The 14,445-nt window shown below is 40.8% G+C and overlaps 1 protein-coding gene across 1 annotated transcript in view; it reads right to left on the bottom strand.

Moving 5' to 3' along the window:
- Positions 1–14,197, bottom strand: part of CD19 (CD19 molecule) — a 60,593-nt gene extending 46,396 nt beyond the window's left edge. Inside the window, exons 1-2 of the mRNA XM_089693483.1 lie at positions 13,920–14,197; positions 2,420–2,647 (exon numbers count right to left, since the gene is read on the bottom strand). Of these exons, the coding sequence (XP_089549609.1) occupies positions 2,420–2,647; positions 13,920–14,007 (316 nt within the window). The 5' untranslated portion in view covers positions 14,008–14,197. The remainder of the gene's footprint in view (positions 1–2,419; positions 2,648–13,919) is intronic.
- Positions 14,198–14,445: the final 248 nt, after the last annotated feature.

Here is a 14,445-nt window from a genome sequence, read left to right as displayed (position 1 = left end):
TCCTGTAAGGACCTGCTTACCAACCTGCTGGACTTTCTAAACAAGGGCCAATGGGCTGTTAGAAAAGCTTGGACTCCTTACTGGTTGCCATGTTTTTCTACCGATAAAAGGTTCCGTGCTTGAGAACAAAGTAGCTCAAAAAGGACTACGGTGGTTGTTGTGGGAGGGGACACAAATACGTCTGCAGGAAAAGCCTGCCTTGGCACAAAAGAAATCTTTAAATAGAAAAAAAGAGTGTTGCAATATGAAAGTGATGGAATGAGGTTGCTAAAAAAAGAAAAAAAGGAGAAGATGGGGGAGGAGGCGGTATAGGTCACATAAAAGAAGGTTTCATAAAGCCGACTTTGCAAAAACAGAAAATTACAAGAAAGAGCAATCAAAGAGGTTGATAAAAAGTTCTTTTAACATTAAAATTTCTTTTCAAAACTGAAAATTTTTTTGTCTTTGTACGTCCTATAAATTTCCAACCCGGCTACTGATGTGACATGGCTGTAATTTAGTACTATAACCCAAGCAGGGGGAAGCAACAGGTTCTCTTTACCACTCGCCTACCAGTCACTTTTACCCCCTTCCTGCCCAGGCCAATTTTCAGCGTTCAGCGCTGTCACACTTTGAATGACAATTGTGCGCTCATGCAACACTGTACCCATATGAAATTTTACAATTTTTTCATACTAATAGAACTTTCTTTTGGTGGTATTTGATCACCACTGGGTGTTTTATTTTTTTTCTAAACAAACGAAAAAAGAAGATTTGGGGATCTTAGTTTCTATTATAAAAGTTTGCAAACAGGTAATTTTTTTTTCTATGGTTGAACTGGATGGACTTTTGTCTTTTTTCAGCCAGACTAAATATGTAACTATGTAATGGTGAGGCAGCACTGGTGGGCATTGATGAGGGGGCACTGATGAAGCTGCACTGATATGTGGCACTAATAGGTGGCAATGATAGGCACTGACAGGTGGCGCTGACAGGTGGCACTTACTGGGCACAGATTGGCAGCACTGATGGGCACAGATTGCCAGCACTGCTGGGCACTGATTGACATTGGTAGGCAACACTGATGGGCACTTTTGGGGGTGCACTGATAATCAGTGCCCTGATTATCAGTGTAGATGTCTCTTTTCACAGTTGCCGGTTATCGGCAGTACGTTCCTCACGCTGTGACAGCCTGAGATAAGTGCTATCGACAACCATCATTTATTTTTACTCACTTCCGAAAATCGTCAACTGTGTTTACATGGCGATCAGGTATGATTGGACAAAGCCGATCATGTGGTAAAAGGACACTGTGATTGGCCCTTCACCATGACATGTGATCAGCTGTATCCAAAGGACAAAGCGATCACAGAGAGCACCGAGTGCACACCGCAGGGACCGCGCAGGGGCACTGTTCTGGGAGGACCTCCTATGATGGATATAGGTAGCCGAATGATGGCAACAGCAAGTGGTTAATGCATCCAGCAACCTCTGGGAACATAATGAAGAAGCCGTGTGTAAGCTCTTGGTGGTGACTTGGAGCTTACACAGGGCAGAGGACTCCAGGAAGCAACAGAAGTCGTACCCTCCACTTTGCATTCAGACATAAGGACAGATACTGAGAATGACACCTGGCATACAGGACCAGAGAAGTGATACTGTGCAGAGTCCATCCATACAGAATAAGGACAGATACCGAGATGACACCCGGCATACAGGACAGGAGAAGTGGGACTGTGCAGAGTCCATCCATACAGAATAAGGACAGATACTGAGAATGACACCCGGCATACAGGACAGGAGAAGTGGGACTGTGCAGAGTCCATCCATACAGAATAAGGACAGATACTGAGAATGACACCCGGCATACAGGACAGGAGAAGTGATACTGTGCAGAGTCCATTCATACAGAATAAGGACAGATACTGAGAATGACACCCGGCATACAGGACAGGAGAAGTGGGACTGTGCAGAGTTCATACATACAGAATAAGGACAGATACTGAGAATGACACCCGGCATACAGGACAGGAGAAGTGTGACTGTGCAGAGTCCATCCATACAGAATAAGGACAGATACCGAGATGACACCCGGCATACAGGACAGGAGAAGTGGGACTGTGCAGAGTTCATACATACAGAATAAGGACAGATACTGAGAATGACACCCGGCATACAGGACAGGAGAAGTGGGACTGTGCAGAGTCCATACATACAGAATAAGGACAGATACTGAGAATGACACCCATGAGATGCCCCTGGTTTGTTTTTCATAGGCTTTTTTGGGTGTGGTTTGAGTGTGGGCAAGGACACAGGGGCCCCATGTTTCCCTATTGTCCGGAGGCCCCATGAGTTTTCAGTCCGCCCATGGTCCATACATACAGAATAAGGACAGATACCGAGAATGACACCTGCCATACAGAATAAGAGAAACGGTTACCTGTGTCCTTTTTAGGATGTGCATTGTAACCTGCAGAACAGAAAAATTGTGGGGAGGTGTCATTGGTCAGGTATTCTTGCAGTTTCAAGAATTGCCTTGTAGTGTTTAGCTCCACAACTGATGAATTCAGCTCCAGGTCGACCCACAACTGATTTCTATCTTCCTCCACCAATATCTTCACCTTCAACGGAATGAGCTTTGATTGATTACAGGGCAGTGAGAAGTTACCTAAAAGAGAGAAAAATGTGAGACCTGAGAGAATGTATTCCATCGTATGCACCAAAACCACCAAGACTGGGGTGATAGCCTCCTAAATGCGGACCTCCAAGTGAAACTGACAATTAGAGCGCCAGAAGGTCATCATAAGACTCCCAAGTCATTTATAGTTACATAGTTACATAGTTAGTCTGGCTGAAAAAAGACAAAAGTCCATCCAGTTCAACCATAAAAAAAAAGTTATAATCCTACACCCACAATTGATCCAGAGGAAGGCAAAAAAACCAGCAAAGCATGATCCAATTTGCTTCTGCAGGGAAAACAAATTATTTCTGATTCCCCGAGAGGCAATCGGATATTCCCTGGATAAACTTTACCTATAAATGTTATATCCAGTTATATTCTGTGTATCTGAGAAAGAATCCAGGACTTTCCTACAGCAATCCACTGAGCTGGCCACAACCAACTCTTGAGGGAGTCTATTCCACATTCTCAGCTCTTACTGTGAAGAAAATTTCTTTTCCTCCAGATGTAAAGATCGCCCCCTTGTCCTCTGTGATGACCTCAGGGTGAATGACTACACCGAGTTCTCTATATGAACCACTGATGTATTTATACATGAAGATCATATCCCCCCTTATGTATTATAGATGGAGATCATACCGCCCCTTATGTATTATACATGGAGATCATACCCCCCCTTATGTATTATACATGGAGATCATATCCCCCCTTATGTATTATACATGGAGATCATATCCCCCCTTATGTATTATACATGGAGATCATATCCCCCTTATGTATTATACATGGAGATCATATCCCCCCTTATGTATTATACATGGAGATCATATCCCCCTTATGTATTATACATGGTGATCATACCCCCCTTATGTATTATACATGGAGATCATATCCCCCCTTATGTATTATACATGGAGATCATATCCCCCTTATGTATTATACATGGAGATCATATCCCCCCTTATGTATTATACATGGAGATCATATCCCCCCCTTATGTATTATACATGGAGATCATATCCCCCCTTATGTATTATACATGGAGATCATATCCCCCCTTATGTATTATACATGGAGATCACATCCCCCCTTATGTATTATACATGGAGATCATATACCCCCTTATGTATTATACATGGTGATCATATCCCCCTTATGTATTATACATGGAGATCATATCCCCCCTTATGTATTATACATGGAGATCATATCCCACTTATGTATTATACATGGAGATCATATCCCCACCCCTTATGTATTATACATGGTGATCATATCTCCCCCTTATGTATTATACATGGGGAGTAACCCCCTTATGTATTACACATGGTGATCATATCCCCCCTTATGTATTATACATGGAGATCATATCCCCCCCCTATGTATTATACATGGAGATCATATCCCCCCTTATGTATTATACCTGGAGATCATATCCCTCCTTATGTATTATACATGGAGATCATATCCCCCTTATGTATTATACATGGAGATCATATCCCCCCTTATGTATTATACATGGAGATCATATCCCCCCTTATGTATTCTACATGGAGATCATATCCCCCCTTATGTATTATACATGGTGATCATATCCCCCCTTATGTATTATACATGAAGATCATATCCCCCCTTATGTATTATACATGGAGATCATATCCCCACCCCTTATGTATTATACATGGAGATCATATCCCCACCCCTTATGTATTATACATGGTGATCATATCTCCCCCTTATGTATTATACATGGAGATCATATCCCCCCTTATGTATTATACATGGAGATCATATCCCCCCTTATGTATTATACATGGAGATCATATCCCCCCTTATGTATTATACATGGAGATCATATCCCCCTTATGTATTATACATGGTGATCATTACCCCCCCTTATGTATTATACATGGAGATCATATCCCCCTTATGTATTATACATGGAGATCATATCCCCCCTTATGTATTATACATGGCGATCATATCCCCCCTTATGCATTATACATGGCGATCATATCCCCCCCTTATGTATTATACATGGAGATCATATCGCCCCTTATGTATTATACATGAAGATCATATCCCCCCTTATGTATTATACATGGTGATCATATCCCCCCTTATGTATTATACATGGTGATCATATCCCCCCTTATGTATTATACATGGAGATCATATCCCCCCCTTATGTATTATACATGGAGATCATATCCCCCTTATGTATTATACATGGTGATCATATCCCCCCTTATGTATTATACATGGAGATCATATCCCCCCTTATGTATTATACATGGAGATCATATCCCCCCTTATGTATTATACATGGTGATCATATCCCCCTTATGTATTATACATGGAGATCATATCCCCCCTTATGTATTATACATGGAGATCATATCCCCCCCTTATGTATTATACATGGAGATCATATCCCCCTTATGTATTATACATGGAGATCATATCCCCCCTTATGTATTATACATGGAGATCATATCCCCCCTTATGTATTCTACATGGAGATCATATCCCCCCTTATGTATTATACATGGTGATCATATCCCCCCTTATGTATTATACATGAAGATCATATCCCCCCCTTATGTATTATACATGGAGATCATATCCCCACCCCTTATGTATTATACATGGAGATCATATCCCCACCCCTTATGTATTATACATGGTGATCATATCTCCCCCTTATGTATTATACATGGCGAGTAACCCCCTTATGTATTATACATGGAGATCATATCCCCCCTTATGTATTATACATGGAGATCATATTCCCCCTTATGTATTATACATGGTGATCATTACCCCCCCTTATGTATTATACATGGAGATCATATCCCCCTTATGTATTATACATGGAGATCATATCCCCCCTTATGTATTATACATGGCGATCATATCCCCCCTTATGTATTATACATGGCGATCATATCCCCCCCTTATGTATTATACATGGAGATCATATCGCCCCTTATGTATTATACATGGAGATCATATCCCCCCTTATGTATTATACATGGAGATCATATCCCCCCTTATGTATTATACATGGAGATCATATCCCCCCCTTATGTATTATACATGGAGATCATATCCCCCCTTATGTATTATACATGGAGATCATATCCCCCCCTTATGTATTATACATGGAGATCATATCCCCCCTTATGTATTATACATGGAGATCATATCCCCCCTTATGTATTATACATGGTGATCATATCCCCCCTTATGTATTATACATGGAGATCATATCCCCCCCTTATGTATTATACATGGAGATCATATCCCCCCTTATGTATTATACATGGAGATCATATCCCCCCTTATGTATTATACATGGAGATCATATCCCCCCTTATGTATTATACATGGTGATCATATCCCCCTTATGTATTATACATGGAGATCATATCCCCCCTTATGTATTATACATGGTGATCATATCCCCTTTATGTATTATACATGGAGATCATATCCCCGCTTATGTATTATACATGGAGATCATATCCCCCCTTATGTATTATACATGGAGATCATATCCCCCTTATGTATTATACATGGAGATCATATCCCCCTTATGTACTATACATGGCGATCGTATCCCCCCTTATGTATTATACATGGCGATCATATCCCCCTTTATGTATTATACATGGCGATCGTATCCCCCCTTATGTATTATACATGGAGATCGTATTCCCCCTTATGTATTATACATGGGGATCATATCCCCCTTATGTATTATACATGGTGATCATATCCCCCTTATGTATTATACATGGAGATCATATCCCCCTTATGTATTATACATGGAGATCATATCCCCCTTATGTATTATACACGGAGATCATATCCCCCCTTATGTATTATACATGGAGATCATATCCCCCTTATGTATTATACATGGAGATCATATCCCCCTTATGTATTATACATGGTGATCATATCCCCCCTTATGTATTATACATGGAGATCATATCCCCCCTTATGTATTATACATGGAGATCATATCCCCCCCCCCTTATGTATTATACATGGAGATCATATCTCCCCTTATGTATTATACATGGTGATCATATCCCCCTTATGTATTATACATGGAGATCATATCCCCCCTTATGTATTATACACGGAGATCATATCCCCCCTTATGTATTATACATGGAGATCATATCCCCCTTATGTATTATACATGGTGATCATATCCCCCTTATGTATTATACATGGAGATCATATCCCCCCTTATGTATTATACACGGAGATCATATCCCCCTTATGTATTATACATGGAGATCATATCCCCCCTTATGTATTATACATGGTGATCATATCCCCCTTATGTATTATACATGGAGATCTTATCCCTCCTTATGTATTATACATGGTGATCATATCCCCCCTTATGTATTATACATGGTGATCATATCCCCCCTTATCTATTATTTTTGTGAATTGGGACCCAAAACTGAACTGCATATTCCAGATGAGGTCTTACTAATGATTTGTATGGGGGGGGGGGGGAAATTATATCTCTCTCTCTGGAGTCTATACCTCTCCTAATACAAGAGAGCATTTTGCTCCCTTTAGAACCCGCAGCTTGGCATTGCTGCCATTATTAAACTTGTGATCTACCAGAACCCCCAGATCCTTCTCCACCATTGATTCCCCCAGTTGTACCCCCCCCCCCCCAGTATGTATGATGCATATTCTTAGCCCCCAACTGCAGAACCTTACATTTATCAACATTAAACCTCATTTGCCACATAGTTGCCCAATTACACAGAGCATTGAGGTCGGCTTGTAAATTGGAGACATCCTGTAAGGACGTTATTCCACGGCACAGCTTGGTGTCATCTGCAAAGACTGAAATGGGATTTATAATCCCCGACTCTATATCGCTTATAAATATATTACAAAGTTTACACACACTTTTTTGTTAGCAATCTTTCCTCTATCAAGGATATTGTATTATATGATGTATCTGGTATGTAATACAATGTATCAATTTCAGAGGCTGTCACAGCAATCAGGAGGACTGGTTTTCAGTTGTTAGTCCTAGACCTGGAATGGTCACTGACAGCTCAGTCTCTGTGCAGCCAACCCTCAGCACAAACACAGTAGCGCATTTATGCATCCCCACCAATAAACACCACTTCTGCGAGGTCGTATATATGCATACGCTCATGCACATTGACAGGTATAGGCATTTATTATACCTGCCGCTTTCCCCCATCCAGGGAACTGCATGTGCATACATACCGCCGTAAAAGTGAATAGCTGTACACGGCCATACTATAGTAAATGCTGATGCTTCTTTGTATCGGTGTTGACACACGAGTGAGTGCCCGACGTATTTCCTGAACACAAAACTTCAGTCTGTATGCAGCACCTATGGCTTGGGATGCTGGGAATGCTGGGGAATTAGGCTGGGCATTAAAATGAAATCTCTGTGTGCATGAACCCTAATAGTGGGACTGCTTTTGTATTGTTTTTTAAAGGATCAGTTCCTCAACTATTAACTTCAATGAGCTTGTCTTCTGTGAGCCATCTCGACTCCAGAAATGAGATGTCCTCATCTTCTCTCTCATCTCCATAATGTCATATAAATAATGGTTTCCAATTCAAGAGTTCCACACTGCGCCTACAGAATACGGCGAAGTTGGGAACCCTTGTCTCAGAGTTTTCTGAGATATGCAGGAGACCAGCGGATGGATCAACCTATTAGTTTTGGGTTATGGGTAGACTGAGCCTTTCATAAAGTACACTATAGTTCCAAAAGTATTGGTCCGCCTGCCTTTCCACTCACATGTCCTTTAATGGCCTCCCAGTCTTAGTCCGTAGGGTTCAATATTGAGTTGGCCCGCCCTTTGCAGCTATAACAGCTTCAACTCTTCTGGGAAGGCCGTCCACAAGGTTTAGGAGGGTGTCTATGGGAAGGTTTGACCATTCTTCCAGAAGCACATTTGTCAGGTCAGGCACTGATGTCGGGGGAGGAGGCCTGGCTCGCAGTCTCTGCTCTAATTCATCCCAAAGGTATTCTACGGGGTGGGGTCAGGACTCTGTGCAAGCCAGTCAAGTTCCTCCACCCCAAACTGGCTCCTCCATGTCTTTACGGACCTTGCTTTGTGCACTGGTGGGCAGTCATGTTGGAACAGGAAGGGGCCATCCCCAAACTCTTCCCACAAAGTTGGGAGCATGAAATTGTCCAAAATGTCTTGGTATGCTGATGCCTTAAGAGTTCCCTTCACTGGAACTAGGGGGCCAAGCTCAACCCCTGAAAAACAACCCACACCATAATCCCCCCTCCACCAAACTTTACACTTGGCACAATGCAGTCAGGCAAGTATCATTCTCCTGGCAACCGCCAAACCCAGACACGTCCATCGGATTGCCAGACAGGGAAGCGTGATTTGTCACTCCAGAGAACAGTGGTGATGTGCTTTACACCACGGCATCCAACGCTTTGCATTGCACTTGGTGATGTAAGGCTTGGATGCAGCTGCTCGGCCATGGAAACCCATTCCATGAAGCTCTCTGCGCACTGTTGTTGTACTAATCTGAAGGCCACACCAAGTTTGGTGGTCTTTAGCTATTGACTCTGCAGACAGTTGGCGACTTCTGCACACTGTGCGCTTCAGTAATTTTCTGTGGCCTACAACTTTGTGACTTTGTGGAGTTGCTGTTGTCCCAGTTGCTTCTACTTTGTTATAATGCCACTAACAGTTGAGTGTGGAATATTTAGTAGCCAGGAAATGTCACGGATGGACTTATTGCACAGGTGGCAACCTATCACAGGACCACGCTTGGAGTCACTGAGCTCCTGAGAGCGACCCATTCTTTCACCAATGTTTGTAGAAGCAGTCTGCATGCCTAGGGGCTTGATTGTATACACTTGTGTCCATGGAGGGGATTGGAACACCTGAATCACATGATTTTGAGGGGTCTCACAATACTTTTGGCAATATAGTGTATGTTTCTATATTCTCCGATCTGTGTTAGGGATTCTGAAATGATGGTCAAGTAAAAAAGTTTTACGTTAAAAAGGGAACTTAGAAATCAAGAAGTGTAAAGTTTAGTTCCTGTAAATTAAAACAAGGTCTACACACATCCCTGATTGTGGGCGCTAGGTATATGATAAACATCCTACTGCATATCCACAAAGAGCATAATTCCAGGAACTGAACCGCCAAAATAAACTGAAACCTACGGTAAGTAATATTGTATTATTAATAAAAATGATAATACAGTTAATAATAATAATGTTGGCGACTGAGGTGGGAAGTGTTAGCTCCTTTTCTGGAAGAGGATAAAAAATCTTTAAACATACATAGTTACATAGTAAAAGTATACTAAAAAATTAATTATGCTTCAAATCACTGCGTAAATGATATTAAATGAGTGTTTTTTGATGCCTCAAAATCTATAATTTAATCTATCAACAATATATAAATAGCTCACATATGATTTATTTTGTGATAACCCAACTAAAATAATTGCTGCTACTTTAAATTGAATGCAATATTCTTAAATCAAAGTCAGGTGACGAAATGCGTCAGTGTCGGGCCGCATGACAATTGTCTACAACCAGTGTCTGCCTCCTATTTACCGCCGGAAGTGACATTCAGCTCCCGGCCAGTGAGGATGGTCAGGTGAGACACTGTTGATGCCACACCATACCATTGCAGGACCACTGATGTTGGACATGCACATACTTTACGTTTTGGTGGGGTGGTGTTGATAAAGGAATCCCACTGTTATACAAGCTTTTGTTTACTGGCAAGTACAGCTGTTATGGAGGAGAATCCCTAATTGGGATTGATATTCACCACAAGTGAATTTGCTTATCAATAGTGAGATAAGCCATAATATTTGGTGAGGGTCACTGGATTGGGGGCGATTTGTTTGAGGCTATAGAAGCGGAGCTGGCTGATCAGTCACTCATTTTGGAAGATTTATTTATTCACATGGTGTTTTGGCTGGAAAGAAGGACATTTAACACAACTATCAGTGGACTTACACCTTGATTTTAGAGCACATTCTTGCTTTCACTGTCATGGATTGAATTTTTTTTAGATATCTGTTTATATATTTATTGTGCACAGTATTAGCACTTGAGCACTTTTTGTTTGATTTGCACTGCTTATATTTGGTTTTTCATGGCTTTTGGTGATGTGTATGCTAAAAAATAAATAAATATATCTATATACAGTATTCTATCTATCTATTCATATCTATCTATCTATCTATCTATCTATCTATCTATCTATCTATCTATCTATCTATCTATTCATTTCTCTCTATCTATCTATCTATCTATCTATCTATCTATCTATCTATCTATCTATTATCTATCTATCTATCTATCTATCTATCTATTGTCTATCTATCTATCTATCTATCTATCTATCTATCTATCTATCTATTATCTATCTATCTATCTATCTATCTATCTATCTATCTATCTATCTATCTATCTCTCTATTATCTATCTATCTATCTATCTATCTATCTATCTATCTATCTATTCATATATATCTATGTACCCCCAGGTTTTTAGTCCTTCAGGCATTTTTTTAATAATCTCAGTAGCACATTGTTTTAAAGGGCCTGTACATGCAGGTGAAAATCTGCCCCAAGAATAGCTAGAAAGGATTTTAACACGCTTGTACACATATGTGCGAATACATCCCATCATGCATTTTTTTGCCGGTACTTTCTGCCAATATCTGATGTTCACATATCAGTACATAAATGAATATATATATAGAGCAGGGCCCTCCTTTCCCTCTTGTATTGAACTGTATTGTTGCTGTATTGTCTTCCTTTATATTGTAAAGTGCTGAGCAAAACTGTTTTTTGTGGGGGATTTGTGCTAGTAGGCATAATTGGGGGCTATTTGTGCTAGGAAGTAAAAGTTTGTTTTTTGGGGGGGGGGGGGATTTGTTCTGGGGCATATGGGGAGAGGATTTGAGCAGTGTGTATGGGGGGGGGGGGGCAAAGATTTGTGCTGGGTGGGGGGATTTCAGTGAGTGGTGGATTTGTAATGGGAGGAGGGAAACTTTATGCTGGATGGTAAGCATGCAGATTAGTGCTTGTTTTTTTTTTTGGGGGGGGGGATTGCTGACACACAATGCTCACACATCTTGGGGGGGAGGCACAATTTGGCATGTTCATCCTGGACTATAGATGACCTTGTCCCAGCACTGCAGCAGAGTCACCCATTACATCAGGGTCTTCATTGGAGTACCCTCACATCAGAGTTCCCATCAATGTCCCCATTACAGGAAAGTTCCCATCAGAGAACTGGATACAATCTTGTAGCAGGCTGGATTTGGCCCACAGCCATAGTTTGGAGACCCCTATCTTTAAAATGCCTTTACTAAAGGTCGCCACATTTGTTATATTTTTTTGGATAGAGTGGGAAAAGGTTACTGTTACCCAGGGCTCTATTAGAGGGATTCCCTCTTCTTTCCTATACAGGTGACAACAAAAAGGGGTCTACTCATTGAATTATGTATTTCCTATAATAATCAGCTCCATCTCGAGGTCATAGTACAGAATTTTTCCGAAGGCAGTATTTCATGAAAATGTTGCATTATGGTCACGAGATGGAGATAACGGTCATGGGAAAATTTACTGATTAGACAAATTACAGGGATTACTCATGACAACTGTGTGAATGCTTGGAATAATCCAGATTTTTTAAATTATTTATAATTTTGCAATATTTGTTTCAATTTTTCCCAAATCAGGAATGTGCAAGTTTGGTTATAACTACCTGAACCACTTGAATTTTGAGTGCTGTTTTAAAACAGCATCAGGACTTGGCAGTTCTCCCAGGTCCTGGCTGGTACGTAGGCTGGTCCCGGCTCTCGGTGACATAAAAACCACGCTCACGTGATATCACTTTAATCAGCAGACTTTAATGGTCATATTTTGGGGTAGATATCAGCGGCTGTGCTAATTACGTAAAAGTTGCATTGGGAAGATTTAAAGGGAAACATGCCTTTTTTTCAATTATTTTGCCCAAATGGGAAGGTGCTAGCTTGGCCCATTAAAATAGGCACCTATTATTTTGTAACTACCTTGACCACTTGAGTCCTGGGACTTGGGGCTCAGCATTTCTATCGGGTCACAGACGGCACTCAGGCTGGGACTGTCAGCAGTCAGGGACAAAAAAACCACACTTATGTGATATCCTTTTAATCAGCAGTCTGTGATGGTTCTTTTTGGGGGCACCTATCTGGTGTTGTGCTACTTACATAAAAGTTGCATTGCTGTTTTATAAATTGATTTATATATCCAGTAAATGCCTGAAAAAGTTTAATAAAATTTGGGATGTTTAGCTTGAGTCACCTTCTACGGTTGATGCGAACTCTGAATGGAGGAGAATGGGACACTCCTTTATCCTGGAGAAGGGAAATGGCTCTTATAATGCGGGATCCCCCTTTCTGTTGACCATAGTAATTTATATCCTATTGCCCCCCCAAACTCTTTTTAATTCTGAATGTTTTCTAGCTGTTCCCAGGGACCCTACTCTGAAATGGGTACCCTCCCACTACATATTCTTTTTTTTGCTCTCCTATAACTGCCAGGAACACTGATCATCCTTGAATACCAATCAGACAGTAATACTTGTTAGCAAAGGTGTTGAATGAGCTATTGTTATATTTATGTTGCTGTTTTATTTTTGTCTTGTTACTGTACTATTGTGTCCGGGGAATGCTGAGAGGATATGTTTTGTAAGCTCTTTTTTTTTTACTAAAATAATAAAAAGAATAAAAAAAAAAGTTAGGAAGAATCAGAGGAAAATATTTATTCCTAATTAAAACCTATAAAATAAACATATATAAGTATGTAAGTGTGCTATCATATTATATCCCTATCTGTCATAAGAAATAAAAAATGTATGCTATGTTTAGGTAGGCTACAAAATTTATAAAGATATAAGGTGCGGAACCGAGACATCAACAAAAAGAAAACACCCAAGGAATTCAAGGATATCATAGGAAAGAATGGCCCGGGACTCATAATGCCTCTGGCAACAAGAATAGGCTAAACCTTCCCACTAGGGTAGAATAGATACTTCAAAAGCCGTCACACACACAATGAAATAAGATACATTATCAATATGATATACAAAATTGTTGTTTTACAAAATTATTGATGTTTCTGCCTTTTACAAAAGTTGTGGGTTAGAGTGAATTCTACATTGACTGGTTAATCTAGGTCCTCTTACCTTCAGCTGAAACCGTAAAGAACCCAGAGTCCTCTAACGAATGGACAGAGTTGGCGCTGCAGAAACAGAGGAGTACAAGCACCAACATGGTCCGAGCGAGGTACAAAGTGTGCAAGAGTTGCCAAAGAATGGAGAGTCACTTCAACGTAAACTTCTCATCAGCCTAGGCACCCATGGGAGCTGGCCTGCACCTGCCTGGTGGGCGTACGGGGGAGGAAGAGGGTGTCTGAATTTCTCAGCAGTCAACTCAGCACAACACCACAAACCTTATCTCATAAAGTTCGCTGAGGGAAAACGCAAGTACAAAATAGGGAACTTAACCCTTCAAAGCTCCACCAACATATTCTGCCTCAGCACTGGGAGGATTTATGTAACAGGAAAGGGCATTGTGTTCTCATTACTAAAGCTGAACTCCAGGTTTGGATTTTATGGCTCGATTACATTGGTCTTGCTCGGCACAATGTGAATATCCATAACGTATATATGTGGGGCCTCTGTGGAAGTTGAAAATCACTGTATAATAATT

This window comes from Staurois parvus, unplaced genomic scaffold (genome assembly GCF_062004578.1).
Source record: "Staurois parvus isolate SC_StPar_1 unplaced genomic scaffold, SC_StPar_1.0 ptg000024l, whole genome shotgun sequence".
Taxonomy (NCBI): Eukaryota; Metazoa; Chordata; class Amphibia; order Anura; family Ranidae; genus Staurois; species Staurois parvus.
Note: the sequence above shows the minus strand (reverse complement) of the source record. Positions and strands in the feature narration are given on the sequence as shown.